General features: G+C 36.4%; 1 protein-coding gene across 6 annotated transcripts in view; it reads right to left on the bottom strand.

Moving 5' to 3' along the window:
- The window catches only part of NALCN (sodium leak channel, non-selective), a 238554-nt gene that overhangs the window by 87943 nt on the left and 127773 nt on the right, over positions 1 to 22838 (bottom strand). For all 6 annotated transcript variants that reach the window (XM_063392374.1, XM_063392373.1, XM_063392371.1 and 3 more), the window contains 4 exons: positions 20756 to 20923; positions 16144 to 16335; positions 8434 to 8571; positions 3234 to 3308 (listed from right to left, as the gene is read on the bottom strand). In XM_063392374.1, the coding sequence (XP_063248444.1) occupies positions 3234 to 3308; positions 8434 to 8571; positions 16144 to 16335; positions 20756 to 20923 (573 nt within the window). The remainder of the gene's footprint in view (positions 1 to 3233; positions 3309 to 8433; positions 8572 to 16143; positions 16336 to 20755; positions 20924 to 22838) is intronic.

Below are 22838 nucleotides of genomic sequence, written 5' to 3' on the forward strand. Positions count from 1 at the left end.
AAACATCAGGAGAAAATCTTTTGGAAGATACCTGACACAAGGTCAATTCTATTCTTATGTGTACCTGTGCTGCTAACTAAATGAATCTTCCACAAATTTTATGTTTGTTCTACATACTTATGAGGGGTACCATAAAAAAGACAGAGAGGAGAATAATAGTTTTGTCTTCGTAGCAAAACCTGAATACTGTGCAATAAATAATGCACAGGATCTCACACTGTACAATAAATGGACTAGTGGCTTATTAAAATGAGCTCTGTCTACTCTTTGCACTGAAGCCAGACTTTGGGAATTAATATTATGGAATGGGGTAGTTAAAAACTGAATCATTATGTAGATCCTTAACTAAATTTGCACTGGCATATTTAATTCCACTGGCATATTTAATTCTAAAGGTTTACTTTCTTTTAAATAAATTATATTATAATCTTACTTAGAATTTTCTAGCTATTTAATGCATTTTTGCCTTTATTTGTTCATATTTAAATACATTTAATGAAGCAACATGAATACCAACTGTTTACATATCGTTTTACTTTCTAGAGTACATTGCAAATATTAACTAATTAGTCCTTTCCCAATAATCTGAAAGTTAAAAAATAATTTTTTTCTTATCAAGTTCCAGAAAAGAAATAAAGTCATAATTAAGAAGAACACAGCTCAAAAGGGATTATTAGGTAGGTGTGATTTCTGGCACAAATATATTCTCCTTTCTTCCTTGACAATCATTCATCACCTGAAAATGCCCTGGGACCTAAGCTTTATAACCCAGTGAAGGCAGGGAAAAAATACATCCCCAAGCATGGAGAGAATTACAATTTCATATTTTTCAACCAGTCAATGTCTTTTACATTAGCAGCTTGAATTATTTTACCCCTCTCTTGGAACACCATTCATCCTTTATTTATAGACGTCAAAAGTTTTTCTGCGCAGCAATACAGATTTATTTTTTAATAGAAATGGTCTTGATTAAAACATAACAATTACCTTACAATCCTGCTTCTTCTTAAAGTCCATTTTTTAATTGAAAATTCAAAATGTCATTCAATTAAAAAAACTCTTTTTGCTTTATATTCTGAGATAAGACAACCAACATTTCAGTGCAGTAGAGCACAGTCACTGCCAGCACTGAACCTGTGATACCACTGTATTTACCCCTCAGGAAATCTTTTCTGTTCTAGACACTGAAGCAGTTGTACATCCATTCCAGTAATCTCATATCATTGAGCTCCAGGAAGTGACCCCTTGCCTCCTTTCACCTTATTCATTTTTAAAATATGCAACACTTTGTACAACATTCGTTTGCATAAAATATCAGGAGGGAACATGTTCAATACAACTGAGTGTCTCTAAGAGGAGACATTACTGTTCAAGATAATACTTAAAAAATGTAAGTACAAACGAACCATCGTCAGCCACCTTGGACATTTTAATGCATCAGAATGGTGTATAATATGTATTAAAATGCATGTAGAATCCATATACCATTATGCTGGTCAACTCAGCTAGTATGTCCAATGGCAAAGTGCTGTGCTCTGGTTAAATGCCCTTTTGGGTCATGGAGACAGTCTGTCAGTGGTTAGCACAGTAGCAAGGTCTGGTGGCTGGGGCAGCATTTTGTTCTGGCCCAGCACCACACTCATGTAGTTATGCTGCTGCAGTCTCAAAGCTATGAAGTTGAGAGAATTTTTAAAACATTATATTTATGTCTTTCATTTAAGCGTTTTCTATTGCTATCACAGAGACAGAGTTCCTACCAGGCCAATAAAATTTCAGTCTGAAATGTGGCAAGCATTGCTAGAGGTGGCCTCTCATTATTGCTTTCTGTTCACCACTTCCAAAGCTGGCAGCCAAAGCAAAAGGCCGTACTGCTGCCATTTAACAAGAAAAGGTGTGGACTTTTAAAGTGGTTTATGAATCAAAGATGCTACGTTTCACACAAAAGCTACTGGATTTCACATCTCAAGCTCTTCACTTTGGAAAATTGATATGTGCTTCTAACTCATGCAGACACCATGAAAAATTTTCTATAAGACTATCAGTACGATATGACATTGTTTACCATACTTCTGAGCCATTTTCATTTCAGATCATTTTACCTCTTGAGACTGGTAAAGAGAAAAATGAATGCCTTTGATTTGGCCTACTCAGTTTGCATACTCAAGATTGTCCTGCCATCCTAAAGTCATCTGTAAGATCTCTCACTTTTGTAAACTGATCAAGTGAAATCCAGTATTTGTCTTTCATTGCTGCTGAAAATACTTGTCTTTTTAACTTATTTCAAGTTTGCAATACATATGGATATTTAATACTGCAACAGCAAAAGGAGCATTGATTTCTGCATTGAATTCTATAAAGAAAAAATAAAAGTGTATGGTACTGTTACATAGAACTTAAATGTAAAATATCTCAATTGTCTGGGTGATTATTTTTCAAGAACTGAATGAACATAATTCTATGGGAATTGCTGATGCACGTGAAAGATGAACAAAAGCAGCAAATAATGGCTATAAGCCAAATATTATAGAAGTTCCCACGTGTTAGCTCATGCTATTTCATGCATGAAATAGGGAAATGTTGATGACTTTGCTTCTCTTTGTACAGATTAAAGTACAGCTATGTATTTATTTAAAGTCTATGGATACTTTCCTCTCTAGTGGTTTGTGCACAAGGTCAGAAAGGCCAACGTGAATTCTCTGTTTACATTTGTTTTATGTGATTGACATTAAGGGTTTCAGGCATGAGAGAATGACTTCTTGGTCCCCAAAATATGGACAATCAATCAAGCAAGTAAACTTTTCCAAGCACCTTTAGCCCTCCCCTAACACATTGACCAGATTGTGCTCTACTGCTTCCTAACAGTGGATCCTCTCCCATTACCCTCCCCTGCAGTGGAGCTGTGCTGTGCTAATAAAACATGGGTAGGGATATCTTTCACTAGTTTATAAGGAAAAAGATGGCCTAGCTGTGCTTTTGGGGTTTTTTTTAATTACAAGAGTATCTAAGTAGAATTTGAATATTAAACCCAGTTTCTACATCTCTTCTATGATATCTTAATTTTTCCTTAAGGTTGTGTGATAGTAAACTATCTAAAAAAATACTGCTATTCACTTACACATATACTGTTTGTTCATTGTGATGAAAATCTTTCCCATCTTTTGCCACACAAAATACCAGTAAAGTAAAATACCTTACTGAAACTACTTTCAAACACAATAAAAGCATGTTCTTACTTGTTTAAGTTTCTTTAGATCTTCGTCAAGTTCCAAGTTGTCCAAAATAACAGCAACAAACAAGCTGAGTAGAATCTACAAAACAATTGTAAGTGATCTGTTAAAGTTTATCTTATTTTTCTTAAGAAGCATTGTTAAATAACATGGAAAAATGAAACCCCATCCCTGATGTAAATGGAATTTTTGCCTTTGACATCTGTTGAACTAATATCACCTGCTACTATACATCTGCTAGCCATTTTTAAAGTAGAATTTTTTTATCTTACCATAAAATTAGTATGAGTTTAAAAATGCTGATTTCTAGGTTTTATGATCAATGCATTATATATTTTTAACAGTATACTCATTAAAATGTACTTTGCATGAAGAGAAAATTAATTTATCAGAAATAATAACAAAAAACAACAACCACAATAACAATAATAGCAATAACAACAATAATAATGAAAAAAATGCAAAGCAAAATCCTAAAACATCTTGTAAAGCTAAGGTAGTTTTCAATTAAGGTGTGACTTTTTAGTCACCTGACAGGCATTTACTTTATGGACTTTCTTTATGCTCAGAGTGCTTCTGTGAAAAGTAGCTAACTCCACTTTGGAAGAAAAGTAAGCTGCTTAATTATTTGCATGCATCAGACGTATAGGAAACTCATGTCACAGAAGCAGAAAATCAACTGTCTCCATTTACTCTACATTAAATATTGTTTAGATAAGTCTCTAGGAGGAAGAATCCCAGGGAGAAAAAAAAAGTGTGTATCAGTATCAGAATATTACATTTCCCTTGTGTACAGATACCGACCAAAGGCCAAAGAAGCTGAAAATGTGACTGATGTAGCTGAGAAGCAGACAGAATTGGGAATGTGGTAGGTAAGGAAGGATACCACTGTTCAGCATATATTATCAGACAACTTCTATCTAAGGCAGTCAATATGTACACATATTTAACATATGAGTATGTTAATATGTAACACATAAATCAACAGCTGCCAGCAACTGCCAAGGTTTTAGTCTCTGAAGTTTGATGCAAACATCCTCAAACACACCAAGCTTCTACAGGAAAGCGCCGATTTCTGATATAGCAGAGAGGTATCAGAAGGTATCCCAATTCTTTATTTAAAAAGAGTTACAGGCCTAGAATTTTTCTGTGGTCTTGGAACACTGAGTGACAACCAGAGCAAACGTATCCTTCTACCACTACTTGTAAATGAAGTGTAACTTTGCCTGTCACACTGGAAATTTATTTGTCATCTATGCAGAAGTGCGGCTTAATATACCAGTGGCTTAATATACCAGACAAGGAGTTTGGAACTCCAACTGCATCTAAGTTGAGTGGACCTTATTCCACAGCAGGATTTTCTTTTGCTCCATGAACTATAAAGGTAAAGAAGACATAGGAAGGACTGGCCCATAAATTTAAAAATGTCAGTGCTCAGAAGAAAACAACTCAGAAAAAAGAAGATGGTTTTAGTAACACATAGAATTTCCTGTAGCTAATCAAAGTGATATTGTACGTGCCACACAAACAATATGTCATGTAATTTTCAGTGATCCTACGACCATGAACAGCGGAAGTAAAGATGGCATTCAGAACAGCAATGCAAGAGAGAATTCTGGTAAAAAACAGAATACCTAGCACAGTGTAGAGGCCCAGAGAAGTTGACTTCAGTTTCAGGATAGCCTGTGGTGGTGCACCCCCTAATGCCACTCAGGCCACACTATGATCTGAGAAATGCTCATTAGGCCTCAGCCTTGATGAACTGCTCTCAGGCTTAAGCCCCTCTTGAGCTTATCAGAAACACTGTCTGTTCCCAGGAATTAACAGGTGTCTAATGAGCACCTGATTTTAAGTGAAAAGCCTAGGAAACATATTTTTCTTGCCTGCAAAACAGCCAAGAGGAATAATATTTCTGTTGTTGAACCTTCAAAGAAAGTTACTGACCCAAATTGTGGCCTGGATGGAAAATGACTTAAGCCCACTCTCTAATGATCCTATAAACAGTGGTCCAAAGTGAGATCCATTTGAGCCCTCAATTCCCAGAAGAAGGGATGAATGTGTATGTCTCACAAAGATAACTGCATGGCTGTGGAGCCAGCCAAGGACTATTAGCAATGACAGGCAAAAGTCCTTGGCAATAATCAAGAACTATAGGTATTCAAATGCCATGAGAAAGAACAAGGTTTCGATGGAGAACAGGTGTGCGGCAGAGCCTGGGCACCATTTTTCCACCAGTGAAAACACAACACAGTACAGTGCAAGTGCAAGAATGACTCGACATAGACAACATGGGCATGGCATAGGCATGGACTATAGGGTGGGATTGACACCAGCAAAGACCCCCAGAGCCCTCTAACCCATTTCCAGAAAGGCCTGAAAGAACAGACTGTGCATGAGAATTAATTAGCGTAGAAAGAGAGAAATCTGTCCATAAAAAGGGTCCTCCCCAAGCCCAGGCAGCGCCCTCCAGCACCCTGGCCATACTGAAATGGATGGATCAACACTTACTAGCTGGATAATCATCCCCAGATCCTGGACATCTCATGAGATAGATTTGATGCTACTGGACCGATGCTGAAGGCAGGCTCAGTATCCCCTCAGCTGGAGGAATGCTGGAAGCAGCACAAGTGATCTCTTTTGCTCTTTCTTTTTCTGTCTTTCTTTCTTTCCTTAATTCCTCTATACCTCTTTAATGTCTCTCTTCCCTTTCATCTTACTTCATTATCCAAAATCCACTGCCGTGTGCTTATATAGTAGGTCAGGGGCTAACATAATTTCCATGCTAAGTGGAACTTTCTGATTGTTTGTGGACCCTCTGATTTTCGTCATTCCTTTTGACCAACAAACATTTATGAAAACTAATTTGATCCCTAGTTGCTGAAGAATTTTGCCATAATTCTGTTAGGATTTTACAGTATGATGTTTTCCTTCTTCAGATATTCTGTTCATCCTATGATACTCAGTACATGCTGCTCAAAGCACATAGTTAAGGAAGTTCAGCTCCATGCTAAAAAGAAGTATAGTACTCAATAAATATATCACTCCCTAACAGCCTTGCTGATTCATGCACTGATAAGTATCAAGACAAGACTTTCATTAACTCCATTTTTGCTTTTTTCCAGACAATGGAAAGAACCAAAGACAATGTACCACAAAAGAAAAATTGAATGCAAACTTGTTATTTGTTTAACTTCTCCTGCCACCACCTCAACTAATAACAGTCCTTACTTCCAAGAGAGTGAGTCTTTTTTGAGCTTCAATTTTTCTCTGCCTTCTTATGTGAAACCTATTAATTTCTTTCCAAGTCTCTACAGTCTGCTATGCCAAGTGCCTGCAATTATTCTCAGTTTTAATTGTCTCCCCTTTTTTGGTTGGTTAAAGTAATTTTTTCATTTGACTTTAATCTTGTTATTCACTGATGACTGTTTATTCTTAGAATGCTTCTTTTTGGTTTTAGTAGCAGCCCAACCATGTTAACGGTCTCTTACCAGTTCCATGTTGTTTTCTTTTAAATTTCTTTTGCCTACAAACAACTCTGTCCTACACAATTTTTCCCTCCAAGGTCTGAGGAAGATCTTAGAATTGAAACCACAATTGCATAAGCCCAGATAACTCTGCAAAGTTGTCTTTGTAGGGTTTCTTCATTCAAGTAGAATTTGCATAGGTGAATGAGAAGAAAAGTGTACCCTTATGGAGCAAAGCAAAGACTGTGTATTTAAATGCAAATTCCCTGCAAAAGGACTGAGGATGGTGTACTGAAAAGTGACTTCACTCCTAGCAAAATTAGTGCTTTCAGTAAACAAATAGAGAAGTCCCAGATGACTCTTTCAAAATAGGAAACATAAAACAGAATACTAAAATTGCTCTTACAGCTAAATTATTTCTCAGTTAAGATGTGAATTTGTGGCAGAGAGATCACTTGACACTATTTTACTTTATTGACTTGATTAATACTCATGTAAGAAGTAAAAATGGATTACTGATTTGCAAATGTTCTTGATGAAGAATCAAAAAAAACTCAGTAAGATTCTCTTACCAGTAACTGCTTTCAAATCTATGACCAAAAACTCCCTTCCATTTTGCTTTATAATCTCAATCCCCAAGGAATTTAAAGGATCACTCCAGCATGAAAAGTTGTATTTTCTGACCCTTGTGAGGAAATTACATGTCCTATATATCTTCTGATACATACATTTGTTTGGCTTATATTTAGATGTGATTAAGTAGCTCTAAGAGCATGAAATGCACTTTTTTTGGCATTTATAAAGTGGTCAAGTTTTCAATCCATATGAAGGAATCCCTAGCACCCACAATTGTAGTCTGATTATTCAGTCTTTAGAAGTGAAATGGGATAGACTGTAAATTAAAAGAAGTAGATAGAAGCTGGTGGAGACTGTATTAATACTGTTAGTACCTTATGTAAGTAGACATCTGAGCAAAGAAAGAAAATGGAATGAAAAAAGTGAAAATAAGACTACGTGCATCCAAACCCGCAGTGAAAGGAAAATACAAAATGAGCAATGGTAGGAGTTAATTCAGGGTGCATAAAATGGTTATTTTCCTAATTGTGGTATTTTCTCTGTTTTCGTATTCAAATAAAGTAACAAGCCCTTATTGATACAGGATAACCAAAGAGATGTTTTCCTTCCCACTTTCTCTATAAAAGAATGTAATAATCCTATTTGAAATACATACAGAAAAAAACTGTTGGTTTTTGGTTTTTTATATAATCCATATTTCTGTTTATATGCACGAACTGCTGTATTAATTCTCATCATTTATTGCTTGATATACTATATCATATATTTTCCATGCATTGATTTTCTATCAGGCAAGAGGACAGTAGGGATGACTAGTTAAGGTTTTACACTTCACACTTTAATTGCTGTTGCAAAGAATGAATGAAATGCAATGAAAGCTGAGGAGACAAGTTTTACATGATAAATAAAACCACTTAACTCTGAAATCATTAAAGCTGTGAAGGTGCAAGACAGATAACAATTATACTGTTAGTCTGGCAGTGTGACTTGGATCTAAGAAGAACAATACCTCACACCAGAACAAAGGCCGCCCCTCATGTCACACAGCTGAAGGGTAAATTTATTCTACCACATCCAGGCTAAAAGCTGTCTAGGTTAAAAACGAGCATCACAATTAGTAGTTCAAAATTGAATGAAGCACAGCACATATGCAAGTGAAAACTTACCAGAGTAGCAAAAAGATGATATAGTATAAAATAAATAGCAACTACTGGTGCCCACATATGTCCTACAGCATTCAGTGTCTGATCCATGACATCCACCCATCCTTCCTGTGTAAGAATCTGAAACATTGACATAAATGCCTGCAAGAAATAGAATTGCAAACATATTAACAAATTATACTAATATGATTTTATTGACACATTCTTAAAACTGATTTAACAGAGATGCACACCTGTTTTGGTTTGCTGTTTTAAACCTTAACAAACGTGTTTAACTTTTAAAGCCAAGTAAAAGGCTACTCATGAGCTAAAGCATAAATAAATAGCTTGATCTTCGACAGAACTGTAATCTTCAATTTGTAACACAGTCCTAGCTTCATTAGCCCATACAAAGAACCTTCTGGTTTCCTTCATGGCTGAAAAAATAGGATAAATATCCTGAGCATCAGAGATTATTGTTTTGAATATTATACTGTATTGGGATTTTTTGATTATGCTTTTTCTTCCATGTTTCCTCTAAATATACCTATAACAAAGCATTATAATTAAATACAACCATAAATTATGTTATCTTAATAGCAGAAGGCATTCCACAGATGAGGCTAACCAACACAAGGCAAGGTCTCTGTACCTGCACTTGATTCAGCCAGTCAGACTTTTCCTCTGTATTTTGTAAATGGCATTTTTTCTAATGATTAGTAGGAACTAATCTTGTAACATTTTCAAATTCCTTAAGACCAGGTATACATGTCAAGAATAGAGGAAATAATGGCAATGTTTCAAACAATTTATTTATTTAGCAATAGGAACATATGAAATTGGATAAGCCTAGAACCCAAATACCTTTGAAACCCCAGCTGAGGCCTACAGCACTAACCAGAACTGAACTGAACTTGAGCAACGTGTAACTGCAAGATGTACATCCTACACAGACACTGAGGAATGCATACTGCCTAGGAAACAGAAGTTCGAGTATGGTATCAAAGTGAAATATCTTGACAGTCTCATCTGTCTCAATGAGCCCAAAATATTGCACAAATTTCTTTTGCTTTTGCCTGACATTGAAAGTTTTCTCTTTCCAGACAGCAAGGATCAAAGCTAGTATCTTACTGAAGGTTACACATTAAAAAAAAGTGTTAGAAACTGAAAATAACAATGCAGATTACAGCCAACAGGATTCCGAAAATTCAAAATGTTAATATAGTTACAAGGATGTATTAGATCTGTGCTCAGTGTGCCCAGCAGAGAAAACAGTATTCACACAGCCCTTCTCATCAACTTACCCCAAGCCAAAACCTGTGCTAGAAAAGCTGAAAACGTGTAGCTATACAAACTTATGTGCTTGGGAAACAATGAAATGGTTCTAATTAATTTTTAAAGCTGCTGGCAAAAATAACTCTGTGAGAGACTTCAAGTTTATATTATTATTATAAACCACAGAAAATACTTTGCTTGTGCTCTTTTTCAAGTTTATAATAGAGTTTTTCAAACAAACCAATTATTTCTCTTAGATCTTTCTTCCAATGCAAACAGAACCGCTAAGGTTATATCCCCACCCTTAGGGGAGTCTGCTCCAGACTTCTCACCTGCAGTAAAAGCCAATTTACTTTAGAGAAGACTGTCCATGTGCACACAGACAGCACTTGGTTTTGGTACTATGTGAGATCCCTATGGCTAACAATCATTAATATTTGGTGACAAGAAGCTGGCTCAAACTATCTGAAATAACAAGGAGGATATGGAATGACTTGTTACATCCTGTTTCTCTATCATGAAATCAAGTGTATATCAAGGGCTATCTGCTTAAAATTTGAAAGGAGGGCCTGCAGTTACAAAGTATGGTGTCACAGGGGTGTAACAGGGGTAAGGCAGGGACAATCTAATCCAGTGCATCTTGTTATGCAGGCACTGCATAAAAGACACTGCCTTTTTGGAGTGCCCAGTGTGAGTGGACACTTTCCATGTCTGTACCCAGGGATTGCCTTGGAGAAAGTTCGCTGGAAGCAGAAAAGAAGTTGACAACTAAGCAGTATCAGAAGACCACTGATAATGCCTGTCCATTCTTTCACTGACCACAGATAAGGATCCCAGCAATAAAGCTTTTTCTCCTCTCTTGATTTAAATAATACATATTTTAAAGTGCAAAAACTGAATCGTGTTGCCTCTAGGTCATATTTGGAGGAAGAACTATGAATTTTTACTCTGTTACAGGATTCACAAACATTAGAGGGTTTTATAAGTAATTTGCCTGCTGACTCACACAAAAAATCTCCTCACCAAAGTCCAGCTCCGTTTCTTATTGCTGCTGAGTTCTGTGGCACTCTGAAGCAGACAGAAGAACAAACATCCTGCTCGATTAAGACCAAGATATTTGAGAGTTATTTTTCAGTTGCTTTTCAGAATTAACTGACACTAATCAAACTTTCAGAGATGCTTAAACCTACAAGTCCAAATTACAAGAAGTGAAGCTGAGATGAATGTGGAGCAGATCGAGGCATCCAAATGAGCAATCACACATGTTCAGAGAGAAGTTAAACATCAGACTTTAATTTCTACACCAGAAACATCCTGACCAAACGTGAAGTCCCTGGCTTTCTTCTGAATGCACAGATCCCACAGAGGACAAAGGCTAGATGAACTAGAAACAGCAGAGAATAATGCTGGCAACTACTTTTCTGTAAATTCTTTAGGGTGGTTTAAGTCTTTGGTATGTCATGTATTTGAAGAGGCCAAGCAGGATGGCTGAAATTTGCACAGTGCCCTCTGTTTTATGTTTCTGCCAGCAATCTTGGCCTTAACCAGCACACTGCCAACCTGCAGCTGCATCCTCCCTTCAAATGAGTGCCCCTCCCAGCCACATGCACCGACTCTACACTGTGCTAAACTACAAACTCTTATTATTCATTCTTTTCCTTGTAAAAAAATAAATTGCTCCCCATGCAAGATATGCAGAGAAAGAAAGAAACATTTGGGATCTTTAGGAAAGGACTTTTGTAGCCAGCTGAGCATGCATGAAACAAGCAGAAAATTCAGCCTTCTTTAGATTTGCCAGGGGTGCTTTAGGGTCAAGAAGACAAGGACCCCATTAGTGCTCAGCACTGCTTCTCAGGTCCCAGGTTCCCTTTGTAATGGGAGCTGAAGCTAAACCTAAACCAAGCAGCTCTCATTTGCCTGCACTCAGCCAGTGGCCATTGTACCTGATTGTTGTGGCACTCCTTGCTGAAGCATAAGGTGGGCACTACTTTAAGTAATACACCCCACTGCTGGCTTTAAAAACACCTGAGGGATTGGATAACTGAACAAGTGCAGTATCCTTTCTTCTGAATCACACTTAAATATCACAGCTTACTGCTTTTAAATATAAATATATATTACTTAATTCTTCAGTATTCTGTTGTGGACTCCTCATTAATACCATTAATAATAGATTAATGTAGAGAATATATTCTTTTAATACCAAAAAATCTAAACCTCCATCCAAACCAGCTGTCCATAAAGCATATAGTTTTATAGAATGGCCTTTCAATATAATTTAAGCATTTTATTATGACATTAAATTCCAGTATAATGCAAAACATTAGTTTTAAGTAAATAAGGCAGTGCACAATGAATATGTGCTTTGCACCAAGCAATCTTCTTTGGAGCAAGTTATTTTTAGCTGAAAGGTGTACCTCCCACTGTTTATTTTAAAATTAATTTGAAATGCAACTAGCTGACAGAATCAACATCTGTGAAGACGAGACTTATAAATTTATGCAAATGGTGATTTTCTGAATTAATTTGTGTTATAGAAAAAACTGTCAATTTCTTTGAGTATTTATGCCCTATTACTTAATGAGCTGTTTTGATGATGGAAGTCAATCTACCTTTTTATTTATAGTGTAAGATTGGCAGAGGTTTGGTAGAATATATGAGCCAAAGTGCCAGTTCTGACATTTTGTCCAACTGTTACAGGGGTGGTGCCACACAAATTACTACTTACAGTTATAATGTACTTGTCTTTTAACTGGCGCTTGTCCACAAAATTTTAGGGACCAAATTCCACTGACCTAATTCCTAGAAGTGGTTCTACAATCATAGGGATTGTTCTGCAAATTAAGTTAATGGGATTTAGGGCATTACTGTAACATCCTTGCAAACTGTTCTACCAGCAGAAACATATATTTTCCTCCTGACACAGTCAGGAGGGCTCAGTAACACCCTGAAAGAAGAGTAGCTATCCTTAAAAAATGTGGCAGTGATACTCAGATTTTAACTGCATCAGAGAATTAAGACCACATTGTTCATCCTTTTTTAATGGGTGTTGCTTAGGTTGAAATAATGTTTCAGATCATGAACTTTTTCCAAGGTCAAGGCTAGGAGCAGACACTTGGTTTTGTGAAAACTGGGCAATTGTTGTGATCAGTTGAGCCTGGTTTTCATCTTGTGTTGACCCATTTAAAAGAAGGGCAGCATTCCCAACTTTTGAGACAGGGCAGTCAGCATACGGCCGCAAACTACAAAAGATACCAGGGCATGGAAGTCAGAGACACTAACAATGTGCGTTTTTTCCATGCAGTGAATTTTCTCAGCAGCCACCTTACACCTATGCCTTCTTCAGGGGGCCCAGCCATCCCTGTCCTTCCTCATGGCTCAGTATGTGCAGCCCAAGAAGACGTACAAAAATAAGAGACAGCAGATGGTTAAAAGCAGTAAAGCAAACATCTATATTTTTGTACTTAGTATTAGAGAGAAAGCCAGTCCATTTGGCAAGCTGTAATGGCCAAAAGAAGGGTGAAATTAGTAGCTATGGCAACTGCGAGCTTGTGCCTATTGATTTTCATCAGGAAACCATGTGAAAACATGCAATTTAGAGGCATTAGCAAAAGGAGGAGGTCTATTTGTTCCAAAACCCATACTGTGCCCTCTTATAAAGCACTTAGTTTCAAAATGATTTTAGGTTTTGTCTGTTTCAATGTAGAAAGCACTTTAATGTACAAACTCAAAATTTAGCCTCTAGTGTCACCATTGTTGTTATCATGCTTCTCCTCTCTGTATTTGTAACTGAAAAAGCTCACAGCAAACAGTCCTGGCTATTCAAGGTTTGCTCTTCTTTGAGGATAAGCTCTTAATAATTTATCTTAGCAAATTCTGGTATTGCAGACTTCATACAATCTTGTATGTTATATGGCACGTCTTCAGTCATGCTTTGAAAATAATCGTAATTGTCTTATTGCAAACTGATTCAGTGACCTTCCTTCAGGGAAGAAAATTTGAGAATTCTCAGACTTTGCTAGGAAGACACACTCCTTCAGAGGGATGCCACTGTTTCACACCAATCACAATTTTGAGCACAAAATTTTCACTGACTTTTAATCAAATAAGAGATGCTTTACTATCACACTACAAAAAGAAACCACATACTGTAAATTTTACACTTCTGAAACAAATACAACAAGGTGATTATGAATACATTAAAAAATAATGAGGCACCCACGCTGCTGGCTATCATATGAAAAATATTGAAAACATTTCAATTCAGTATTGGTGGAATACTCTTCTATTGTTGCTAACAGCTCTTCTTGTTTTCCAGTACTTATGTCATAAAATAGAAGACCAGTAAAGACATTCTCTGTTTGCAAAAACACTGTATAATTTGTTGGAGAAAATATTTTCTAACTCTTCCAACATGTATTTAGTATTTCCATATATTGTTAAAATTCTATATGCTAGAAGCCTTATTGAAGCTTAAATGGTAGCAGATTAAAATGCTCAAATAATCCAAAACTTTACTAATGTATTGACTTAAATTGGCCAGTTTTCATTGCAAGTGGATCTTTCTCAGGTACTTATACCAATTTATCTGGTTAAAATATGAAGGTGATTTCAATCTTATCTTAGTTTGATCATACTACAATTATTATTTCAGGACTTTCATTTTACATAAATAATAAAATAATTATTAAAAAAAATTCCATGGTGGTTTTAAACCTGCATTTTTTTTTCAGAAGTGTACATGGTAATTGAGAATAGAATATGGAGGTAATATCTCTTGATTTAGAGACCTGACTTAATTAGGAAAGCTGAAGTTTTATTTTATTTTTTTTCTTCACCATTTAATGAATGATACTGAATATCTAATTCTAGTGGCTGCTTTTCTAAGCATGTTTTCCAAAATAGACAGCAGAGTGTTACATTATTCCCTGTGGTAGGCATCTTTTGTCTCACATTGGATGGCCAGCTTCCCATACATCAAGTTCAGCTTGATAATTACAAATTGTTGTTTAGCCATTTTGTTCGCTAAATACATGACCCTTGAGGCTGCTTTATTCATTGTTATTTAATTGTTCCAACCAATGCACTTTCACTAAAATAGATACATTGGATAACCAAACTGGAATGACAGAAACAAATAAATTGTCACTGGAACCAATCCATGTACACTCAGTCTAATCCACTATTAAAGAAATTGCACTATTTTCATTCAGAATAGTGTGCTTCAATAACTACATTAGCTCCAATTTCCACTGATTTTCAATGTTCTATTCTGAATTAACGTGATGTCCATAAATATCCATTATTTATACCCAAAAGGCAAACACTTACTTTGTCAATGCAGACAGGTTTTATAACCCTGTGTAAAACAAGCATTCCTGTACAAATCAAGAACAACCACTTTCATAATATGAAGATATAAATCACGTGAAGACATGTTTTATATAAATTCTTGGGCTAATATTCATGCCTGTGGACATGAATCCTCTTCCTGTAACATGATAGAGTACTGTTAACCCATATGCTGTGCTGTGTCATCATCATGGTGGATGGGTAAAATTTCTCTCTGTTCCCCTGACAGCAGAAATGGAATACTTATCACAAGGAAAGGTGGTTTTCACTACAGAAGGACTACAGGAAGACTATTACACCCAGAAAATACATTTTTTTTAAATCTATACATATAGAGATGAACTGCTTCATGCTTCTCAGAAGGAAAGGAAGACTGCTAATGTAATAACAAATATGATAGAATCTGTCCTGGTTTGGGCTGGGATAGAACTAATTTTCTTCCTAGTAGCTGGCACAGTGTTATATTTAGGATTTAAGATGAGAATGATCTCGATAACACCCTGTTGTTTCAGTTGGTGCTGAGCAGTGCTTGGACAGAGTCAGGGCCTTTCCCACCTCTCACCCCACCAGTGAACAAGCTGAGGGTGCACAAGAGGTTGTGAGGGTGAACAGCCTGGACAGGTGACTCCAAATGACCAAAGGGATATCCCATCCCATATGGCATCATGGTCACCATATAAACTAGGAGAAAGTGGTCTGGGGCTCAGACTGGAAGCTGGATGAGCGTCAGTCAACATATACTGAGCAATGACATTGTGAGCCACTGATTTTGTATGTTCTATTTCTTTTATCATTCTTGTCTCCCCTTCCATTTCTGTCCTACTAAAATTTCTTTATCTCAGCCCACAAGTTTTACTTTTTTTCTACTAATTCTCTCCTCTGTCCCACTGCAGGGGGAGGATTGAACAAGTGCCTGCATAATGTTTAGCTCTACTGACCAGGTTTAACCCCAGCAGAATCACAGAATCATTGGGATGGAAAGGATCTTTAAGATCATTGAGTCCAATCATTTACCAAACACTGCCAAGTCTGCCATCAATGGTACAAAAATATCCATGATAAGAAAATACTGACAAGCAGTGAGTAATCTGTGCTTTTTATACTTGCCCTTGGAAAGGTTGTAAATCTATCCAGTTCTTCCACAAAGCAAAACATCTGTAAACTGATTGCTGACATTACGATCAAAAGGCTGGCAGTAAATACTACCAAACTCCCAAGTTTTTTTCCTGGTCCAAATATCTTATACACAAAATCCTCCAAAGCAGGAGAAATCTTTATGAGCCGAACTACTCTAAGAACCTGCAAAAAAAGAGAAAAATGCAACGGTTATTTCATATTAATCAATCAAAAACTTTCAAAATATCAGACATTAATAGCCAAAAAGGGACCTGCAGCCTTGTAGACCAAAAAATATCAAGATGACACCACTTGTACTAGATGACAAGTTGCGTGTTAGGTTAAAACCACAAAACCAGGAACATAAACAGCATTAAGGCATACAGGCATGGAATGATAGCACAGGCATGGGGAGACCCAAAGTCTCCAAGGCTATAGTCAACTCACTGACCATGAAGAGTCACTGCAGAAATGCAATTGAGTGAAGCCGGTTTTGGGGTAACAAAGGGAACAAAGACATGGAGAAAACACACTACAGATTTTAAATATGAATGTAATGTGGAATTAGAGACCAAAGGAGGTTTATAGTGTGTTACCAAACATAGGAATGCCTCCAGGCAGGAGACAAAGCACATCAGTCTAGATTTAGCAACTGAGAACCTACTGCAGTGCTAGGTAAATGGCTCCAGTTTGATTATCATCATTGTTAAAATTTCATTCTTATACTAAATGGGTCAGGTCCTGAACAGTCTTTGATGAAAGCTCTGCTTTGAGCAGTGGGCTCGATGAGATGGCTTTGAAAGGCCACTTCCAACTTAGATTTCTCTGATTTTATGATGTTTGTTGTACCTGGTTATGTATTCACAGCATGAACTGCCAAGCCTTCCACAGATCATCCTTCTATTTCAGTGATCTGAAGCAGAATTGTTTGGCATTACATACCAAGTAACCTAGCAAATTTGGTAATGAATACAATTTCATTATTTCATATAATATATAACATGGGAAATTTTGGGTCATGTTTCTCAGTATCAGAGATCTCAGTATCAAGTAACAGCATTGTTTGCCCCTGACATATTTGACACCTCTCAGTACTGGCAGCAAAACTTTGATCTTGTGTGGAACTCTGACCCATTCGCTGCTGAGTCTACTTTGAAAGAGCTGCTGACAGCTCTGATTCTCCTATTTCTTCCATTGATGTTGACATGGTGACACAAACATCAGAATCAACAAGAGGCAGTGGCAGCAACAGTAGTTGCTGAAGACAACAGACAGCAGCTTATAGGGCAACTGAGATTCTGCAGTTCTGGGGAAGAAAAAGGCTCTCTATCCCAAGTATCACTTGGATTTCCACAAGAATCATATTGAAACTGAAAGGTAGGAATTACAGTGCAATTATTGTCTGACCTTATGTACAAGTCAAATACAATTACTATGCTGGTTTTAGAAAGAAAGAAAGTATGACAGAAGTTATTCATATAATGAGTTCACTGTAGCTTGCTAATAATGTACACCTTTGGATTTCACACGAAGCTCATCTTCCTACTCATCTGTAAGGTATGCAGAACATGCCTGTCATCTAGATTTAACTACCAAAGCGGAGAGAGAAAGTCAACTCAAGAGAGCAACTTGTTCCAAACATACCAGAGCCCTTACATGAGATGGGATAAGCATCCACTGTCTTCAGCAGCAAACAAGGGTCCCAGATTCAGTTGTTACACTGGACAGCTTAACTTTCACAACATTAGCACAAGGTGAGATAAAGTCCTTTCTTTCATATTGGTATCACAACTACATTACATATCATCCTAGTAAACGAAACTGGGTACCAAGGCAGACAGTGAGATGAGTGAGATTTCCAAGTACTATTAAAATGTAAACACAGTGACTTCTTACTTACAAGATTTACTCATGGTGTAAATGTTAGCTCTGTTCCCATCAATACTGCTTTCAACACAGACCCCAGTGGGGAGATTTTGTGCTAGTTGGTATTCTGAGTGGTGTTTTAAATAAACTCAATTGTATGCCTTACTTTTTTCCCCTTTCTTTGGGGAACTTTAGGCAACACCCTAATCTTATTGATACTACTTAGTTTCTTCATTTATTTTCATTAGGTAACAAATTGAATCTAGCAAAAGTACATTCTAATGAATTTATGCATTTTGTGTAATTGGATTGCAAATTGTATTAAATTTAGGAGCTGTAGAAGATGCACTATTTGGATTGAATATAAAAATATATTAAAAACAAATCAAAATGAATAATACGAAAAAGGAAGCACAGCTTTCTTACAAATAATGGCTGCATCTCCTGCAAGGGATGATAGTTATTCAGAAAATGACTCAGCACTTCAGTGTAGGTTAAATTCTGGTAAAACTCTGCCTTCTATGCTGGTTCCTACAGATCTCTGCAATAATATGCAGAATCTGTCATTTCTCTACTAATCTTATGTCCTACAGATGTAGCTATGTAACAGTCCTTTGCTGTAGTCTTTCACAGAGGGCTTTGCAAAGTGTCCTGAATGAATGCACAGTGAATGCAAGGAAGACAGGTGGGAGGGTGGACAGTAGCCAACGTAGTAAAGACTGAGTGATGTGTTGGCAAAAGGTAATGATATAGACCAATGAATAATGCAAACTGAAATATATGCAAGGAGGACTAGACAAGCCAAACAATAATTCTTGCTTGCTATCCTGGAATGTGTCAAGAAGGACTTCTGTTTTCAGTAATCTGCTTTTTTGGCTGACAAGGAACACATTTACCCTGTCATCACGAATACCTAAACGCCTGGAAATCTGCCTAACATTAAGAGGTATTCATGTGAAAAAGACTTGTTGACCTTGGTTGATTTGAAAATGTGTTATCTAGCTTGCCCAGAACTAAACTGTGGAGGAATATGGTGTGTACCTTACATGCTGACATCGAAGGTAATCTGCAACCTTCCAATCATTCGCCTCCTAAGGGATTTGGATTGCAAAATACAACCCAAATCTTTCAGTGTAGCAGGTTTTTCTGCTTGTAAAATGCATGTCTTTCATTTATTTTGCAAAAAAAAATCACATTGTGAAATTTTCTGTCATACAAGCTAGCACTGTATAATTAAAAAAACACCGCCACCACCACTGCTCCACTAAACTAATTAAATCAATTAAAAATGAAAGACTTATTATTTTATTATCAGCATCTGCCACATTTTAATTATACTTTTAATCCTGTGAGTTAGAGATGATGTCATCCATTTAGTCCAACATTCATAGTTTATACTGAAAATTCTTACAAAGAAACCAGCAGTCTTCATAAAGACTATGTCCTAATTATTAACCAAGTTGATGACTGCTTTAACTGAGAGTTCTCAGCTATGCTCCCTGTGTGCTTTTGACACAAGAGTGCAATTGCATACTCCTAACAGATCATCCTTCCTTGCACCTTGGATGTATCATGCTGCATTGAGTAACAACATTCTACATATTTGGACAGCAAACTCAAAGCTATAATGACTTAAAAGTCTTAAATTATATCAGGTGAAAACAAAACAGGTTTTTTTTATCCTGAAAGCTTTCTTGAGAAGGTTTGCAGAATCACTTAGGAAAAATAGAGGATGATATTTGCAGAAGTCTGAAAAGGCCATTATGTTTCAACCCACATTTGGGGAGAATGCTTCCCCTATGCTGTATTCATGTTTGCAATATGTGTCACTATAACTAATAACATTTATTGACAGGATTCTGTCTGATGATTTATTATTTTCCCTTATTATTACTTATTCACCATGTCAATGCAGTGCTGAATAATGGGTAGATATGAATCCTTTAATATACATATTCTTTAAAAAACCCTTTCTTTAGCACTGTAGAACATAAGACATAATGAATCCTAGCACTTTCTCCCAAAACTGGATCAACTCTAAGCACTTGAAGGAGTATGAATGGGGTATTGGTTGGGCTGGATGACAAGAAGAATCATAAGTCAGAATTAATCAGTCTTTTTTTGTCTCTCTTTCCTGCTTTTCCTCCAAGTGAAAATGCAGAAAGAACCACAATAAACACATTTTCGCTCTAGATAAGGAACGGCTGGAGAGCTATAAAACTCAGGTCTAGGATGATTCTGGAGAAATTACCTCAGAAGGTCCACAGTAACTTAGCTTGGCATGTGACTGACACAGAGATGAAGATTTGGAGAAGCAATTTGGAGAAGAAAGTGAATTGAGGTCTCACGGAGAACAGCCAGGAAAGTGGAGGTGGACACTACAGGAAGGTGATGTTGTAAACAGCTGTGCAAAAGGTCAAGGCTCAGTGAAGAATAATGAAGAAGCAAAACTTACTGAGCAGTGCAGCTCAGATAAGAAATGGGGGTTACTGATAACAGAAAGGACTTCTCAGCAAAGTTAGAAAGAATTCTATTTTTGTAAATCCACACAATGAAAATAGTTACAAACAGAGATTTTTTATTTTAAAGTTATTCTCAAAATGAGTCAATACTGTGAGAAAATTGAAATTTGTGTGAAATGTGGATGGGCAATGTTTTAATTTGGTATATAGAGTAAAAAGTAGGGTAATGTTTTAATTTGGTATATAGAGTAAAAGGTAAAAGTAGCTGATCGTACCTGAAAATACGTAAATTGAGAGTGATAGAGGTCTGGATAAATATGGAGAGTGGTTCCAATTACAAGCAGCAACTCAAACTTGTGAAGAGATGAACTGATGTATCCTGTGAAACCCAAACACCAGATCTTCAGAAGAGCTTCTAAATCAAACAGAACTGTAAAAGCAACCTAGATGGATATATAAAATAAGAAAGATACATGTAAAACACTGAGTTAAATTAGAAGTTTCTATGTCATGATGTCTATCAGGGCTTTGTATGGCAAAAATAAAGATCTTCATAATATTTAACAAAATCAACCATGTTCTAAACAGAATTAACAATAATAGATTTCATTTCATAAAATTTTCTAGACTCAACACAGACAGGTATATTTCATGATTTGGAAAGCATGATTTATAAATCCATCCAGATGATCTTTCACTTTAAATACATATATTAAAAAGAAAATATGATGACCTCTGACTTTTTCAAAATATGAAGCAACATGTATGAGATTTCTGAAGAATTTTACAAGGTCTGAGAAAGACACCAAAGTTTGAAAATTGCTACTACAACTTTCTAAAACATACATATTAATACAACCAAAACAGATAGAAAAGAGGTAATGGTTTTTAAACATCTAAAACAAATTTAAAAAGGAGAGGAAATTCAAAGTCAGTCCAGAACTAGTGAATTTTCACAATGACAATAAAGAACTTGCACATGGTGGGAAGTTACAAGGGAAGAAATCTACTTGTAGGGAACAGCTTTGTGATTCTTCCAGAGGCCTTTCTTGAAATATTTGCACAGTTAAATGCATAATGTTCAGTTTGAACAAAAGCATAGGTGTACATCTTCAAGATTTATTTTCTCTTACTTCTCTCTGTACAAAAAATCCTTCTGGTTATGCACACTTCCTCATGTGCCTTCTTATTTTACCACTGTACATACTCTGAGATGCTCTCTTCCACACTTTCCAATAGCCAGGGTATGCAATGGAAATGCATTTCTGTGACTCAGAAATGTTCCTCTCTGACCCTTTACATACACTGAGGCTTAAAAGAGACCCTAAAGTAACACTAGGTCACATCTAAATACAACTAATACTTTCAAAGTGCAGTACAAATAAAGAAAATGCAGCTTCAATCTCCTTTGAGGACAAGCATTATTAGTCTGTTAAGATGGAGAAACTAATTGACTGTGGGCCATGAGGTCTACTGAATGTGGTGGGGGCTAAAAAAGCTAGAGAGTAAGACTTTAATCCTGACCCTGATAATGAAAATCTCTGGGATGGTGCCTTAAGTATTTACGTTATTTTAAACTTAAACTCTACAGTACATAAAAATATATATTTAACAAAAAAGAAGGAGTCTGTGAGATAACTTTATAATTTTATAAAATTTTACATATTTTATGTGTACAGGACTGTCACAAGAAGGAGTGGAGATGGAAATTAAACAGTTATACAGTTTATGCCATTTGTTTATTCCCCTAGTCCACATGGCTATTTACAAGCAGTGCTACCAGCTACACTATATGGTTTCCTCAAGGCATGTAAAATAGTTATCAGGCTTCAAATGTCTGCAAAATGATTAAATCAAGGCAAAAAGCTTCATAGCAGTCCAAAAATCTCTTCAGGAGATTTTCCTTTTCCTTTTCTTAGCAAAGAAAGACTACTAAGAAACATTTGTGTGCTTCCAGTCACACACAGTGTAGGGACACATTTATGCCCTTATCCTCAAATGGAGCTGGCCAGTTTCTCAGCCTGTGTTCTGGGACGCCAAAGAGCTCTAGGAGAACAATGAGCCAGGTTTGAAGAGACTATTCCTTTACATGAAAATCTCTAAGACACAAGGAAAATGTTTTAGCAAAAAATCTTAAAAGTAAAGCTCACTTTTAATGACACACCATCTAACGGAGTACTAAAAGAAGAAGGCCATTGGATTAGGCAAAATGGAACAGTGGTTGGAAAGCAGCTGGGATTCAACTCAGAGCAGGTGGAATAACAATGCCATTCAAATACACACATACACACTTCAGAGCACATAGGCTTCCTATTAGAACAAGACTAACAAATATGATGTTAAGTGTATTTTAATTTA

This window comes from Prinia subflava, chromosome 3 (assembly GCF_021018805.1).
Source record: "Prinia subflava isolate CZ2003 ecotype Zambia chromosome 3, Cam_Psub_1.2, whole genome shotgun sequence".
Lineage (NCBI taxonomy): Eukaryota > Metazoa > Chordata > Aves > Passeriformes > Cisticolidae > Prinia > Prinia subflava.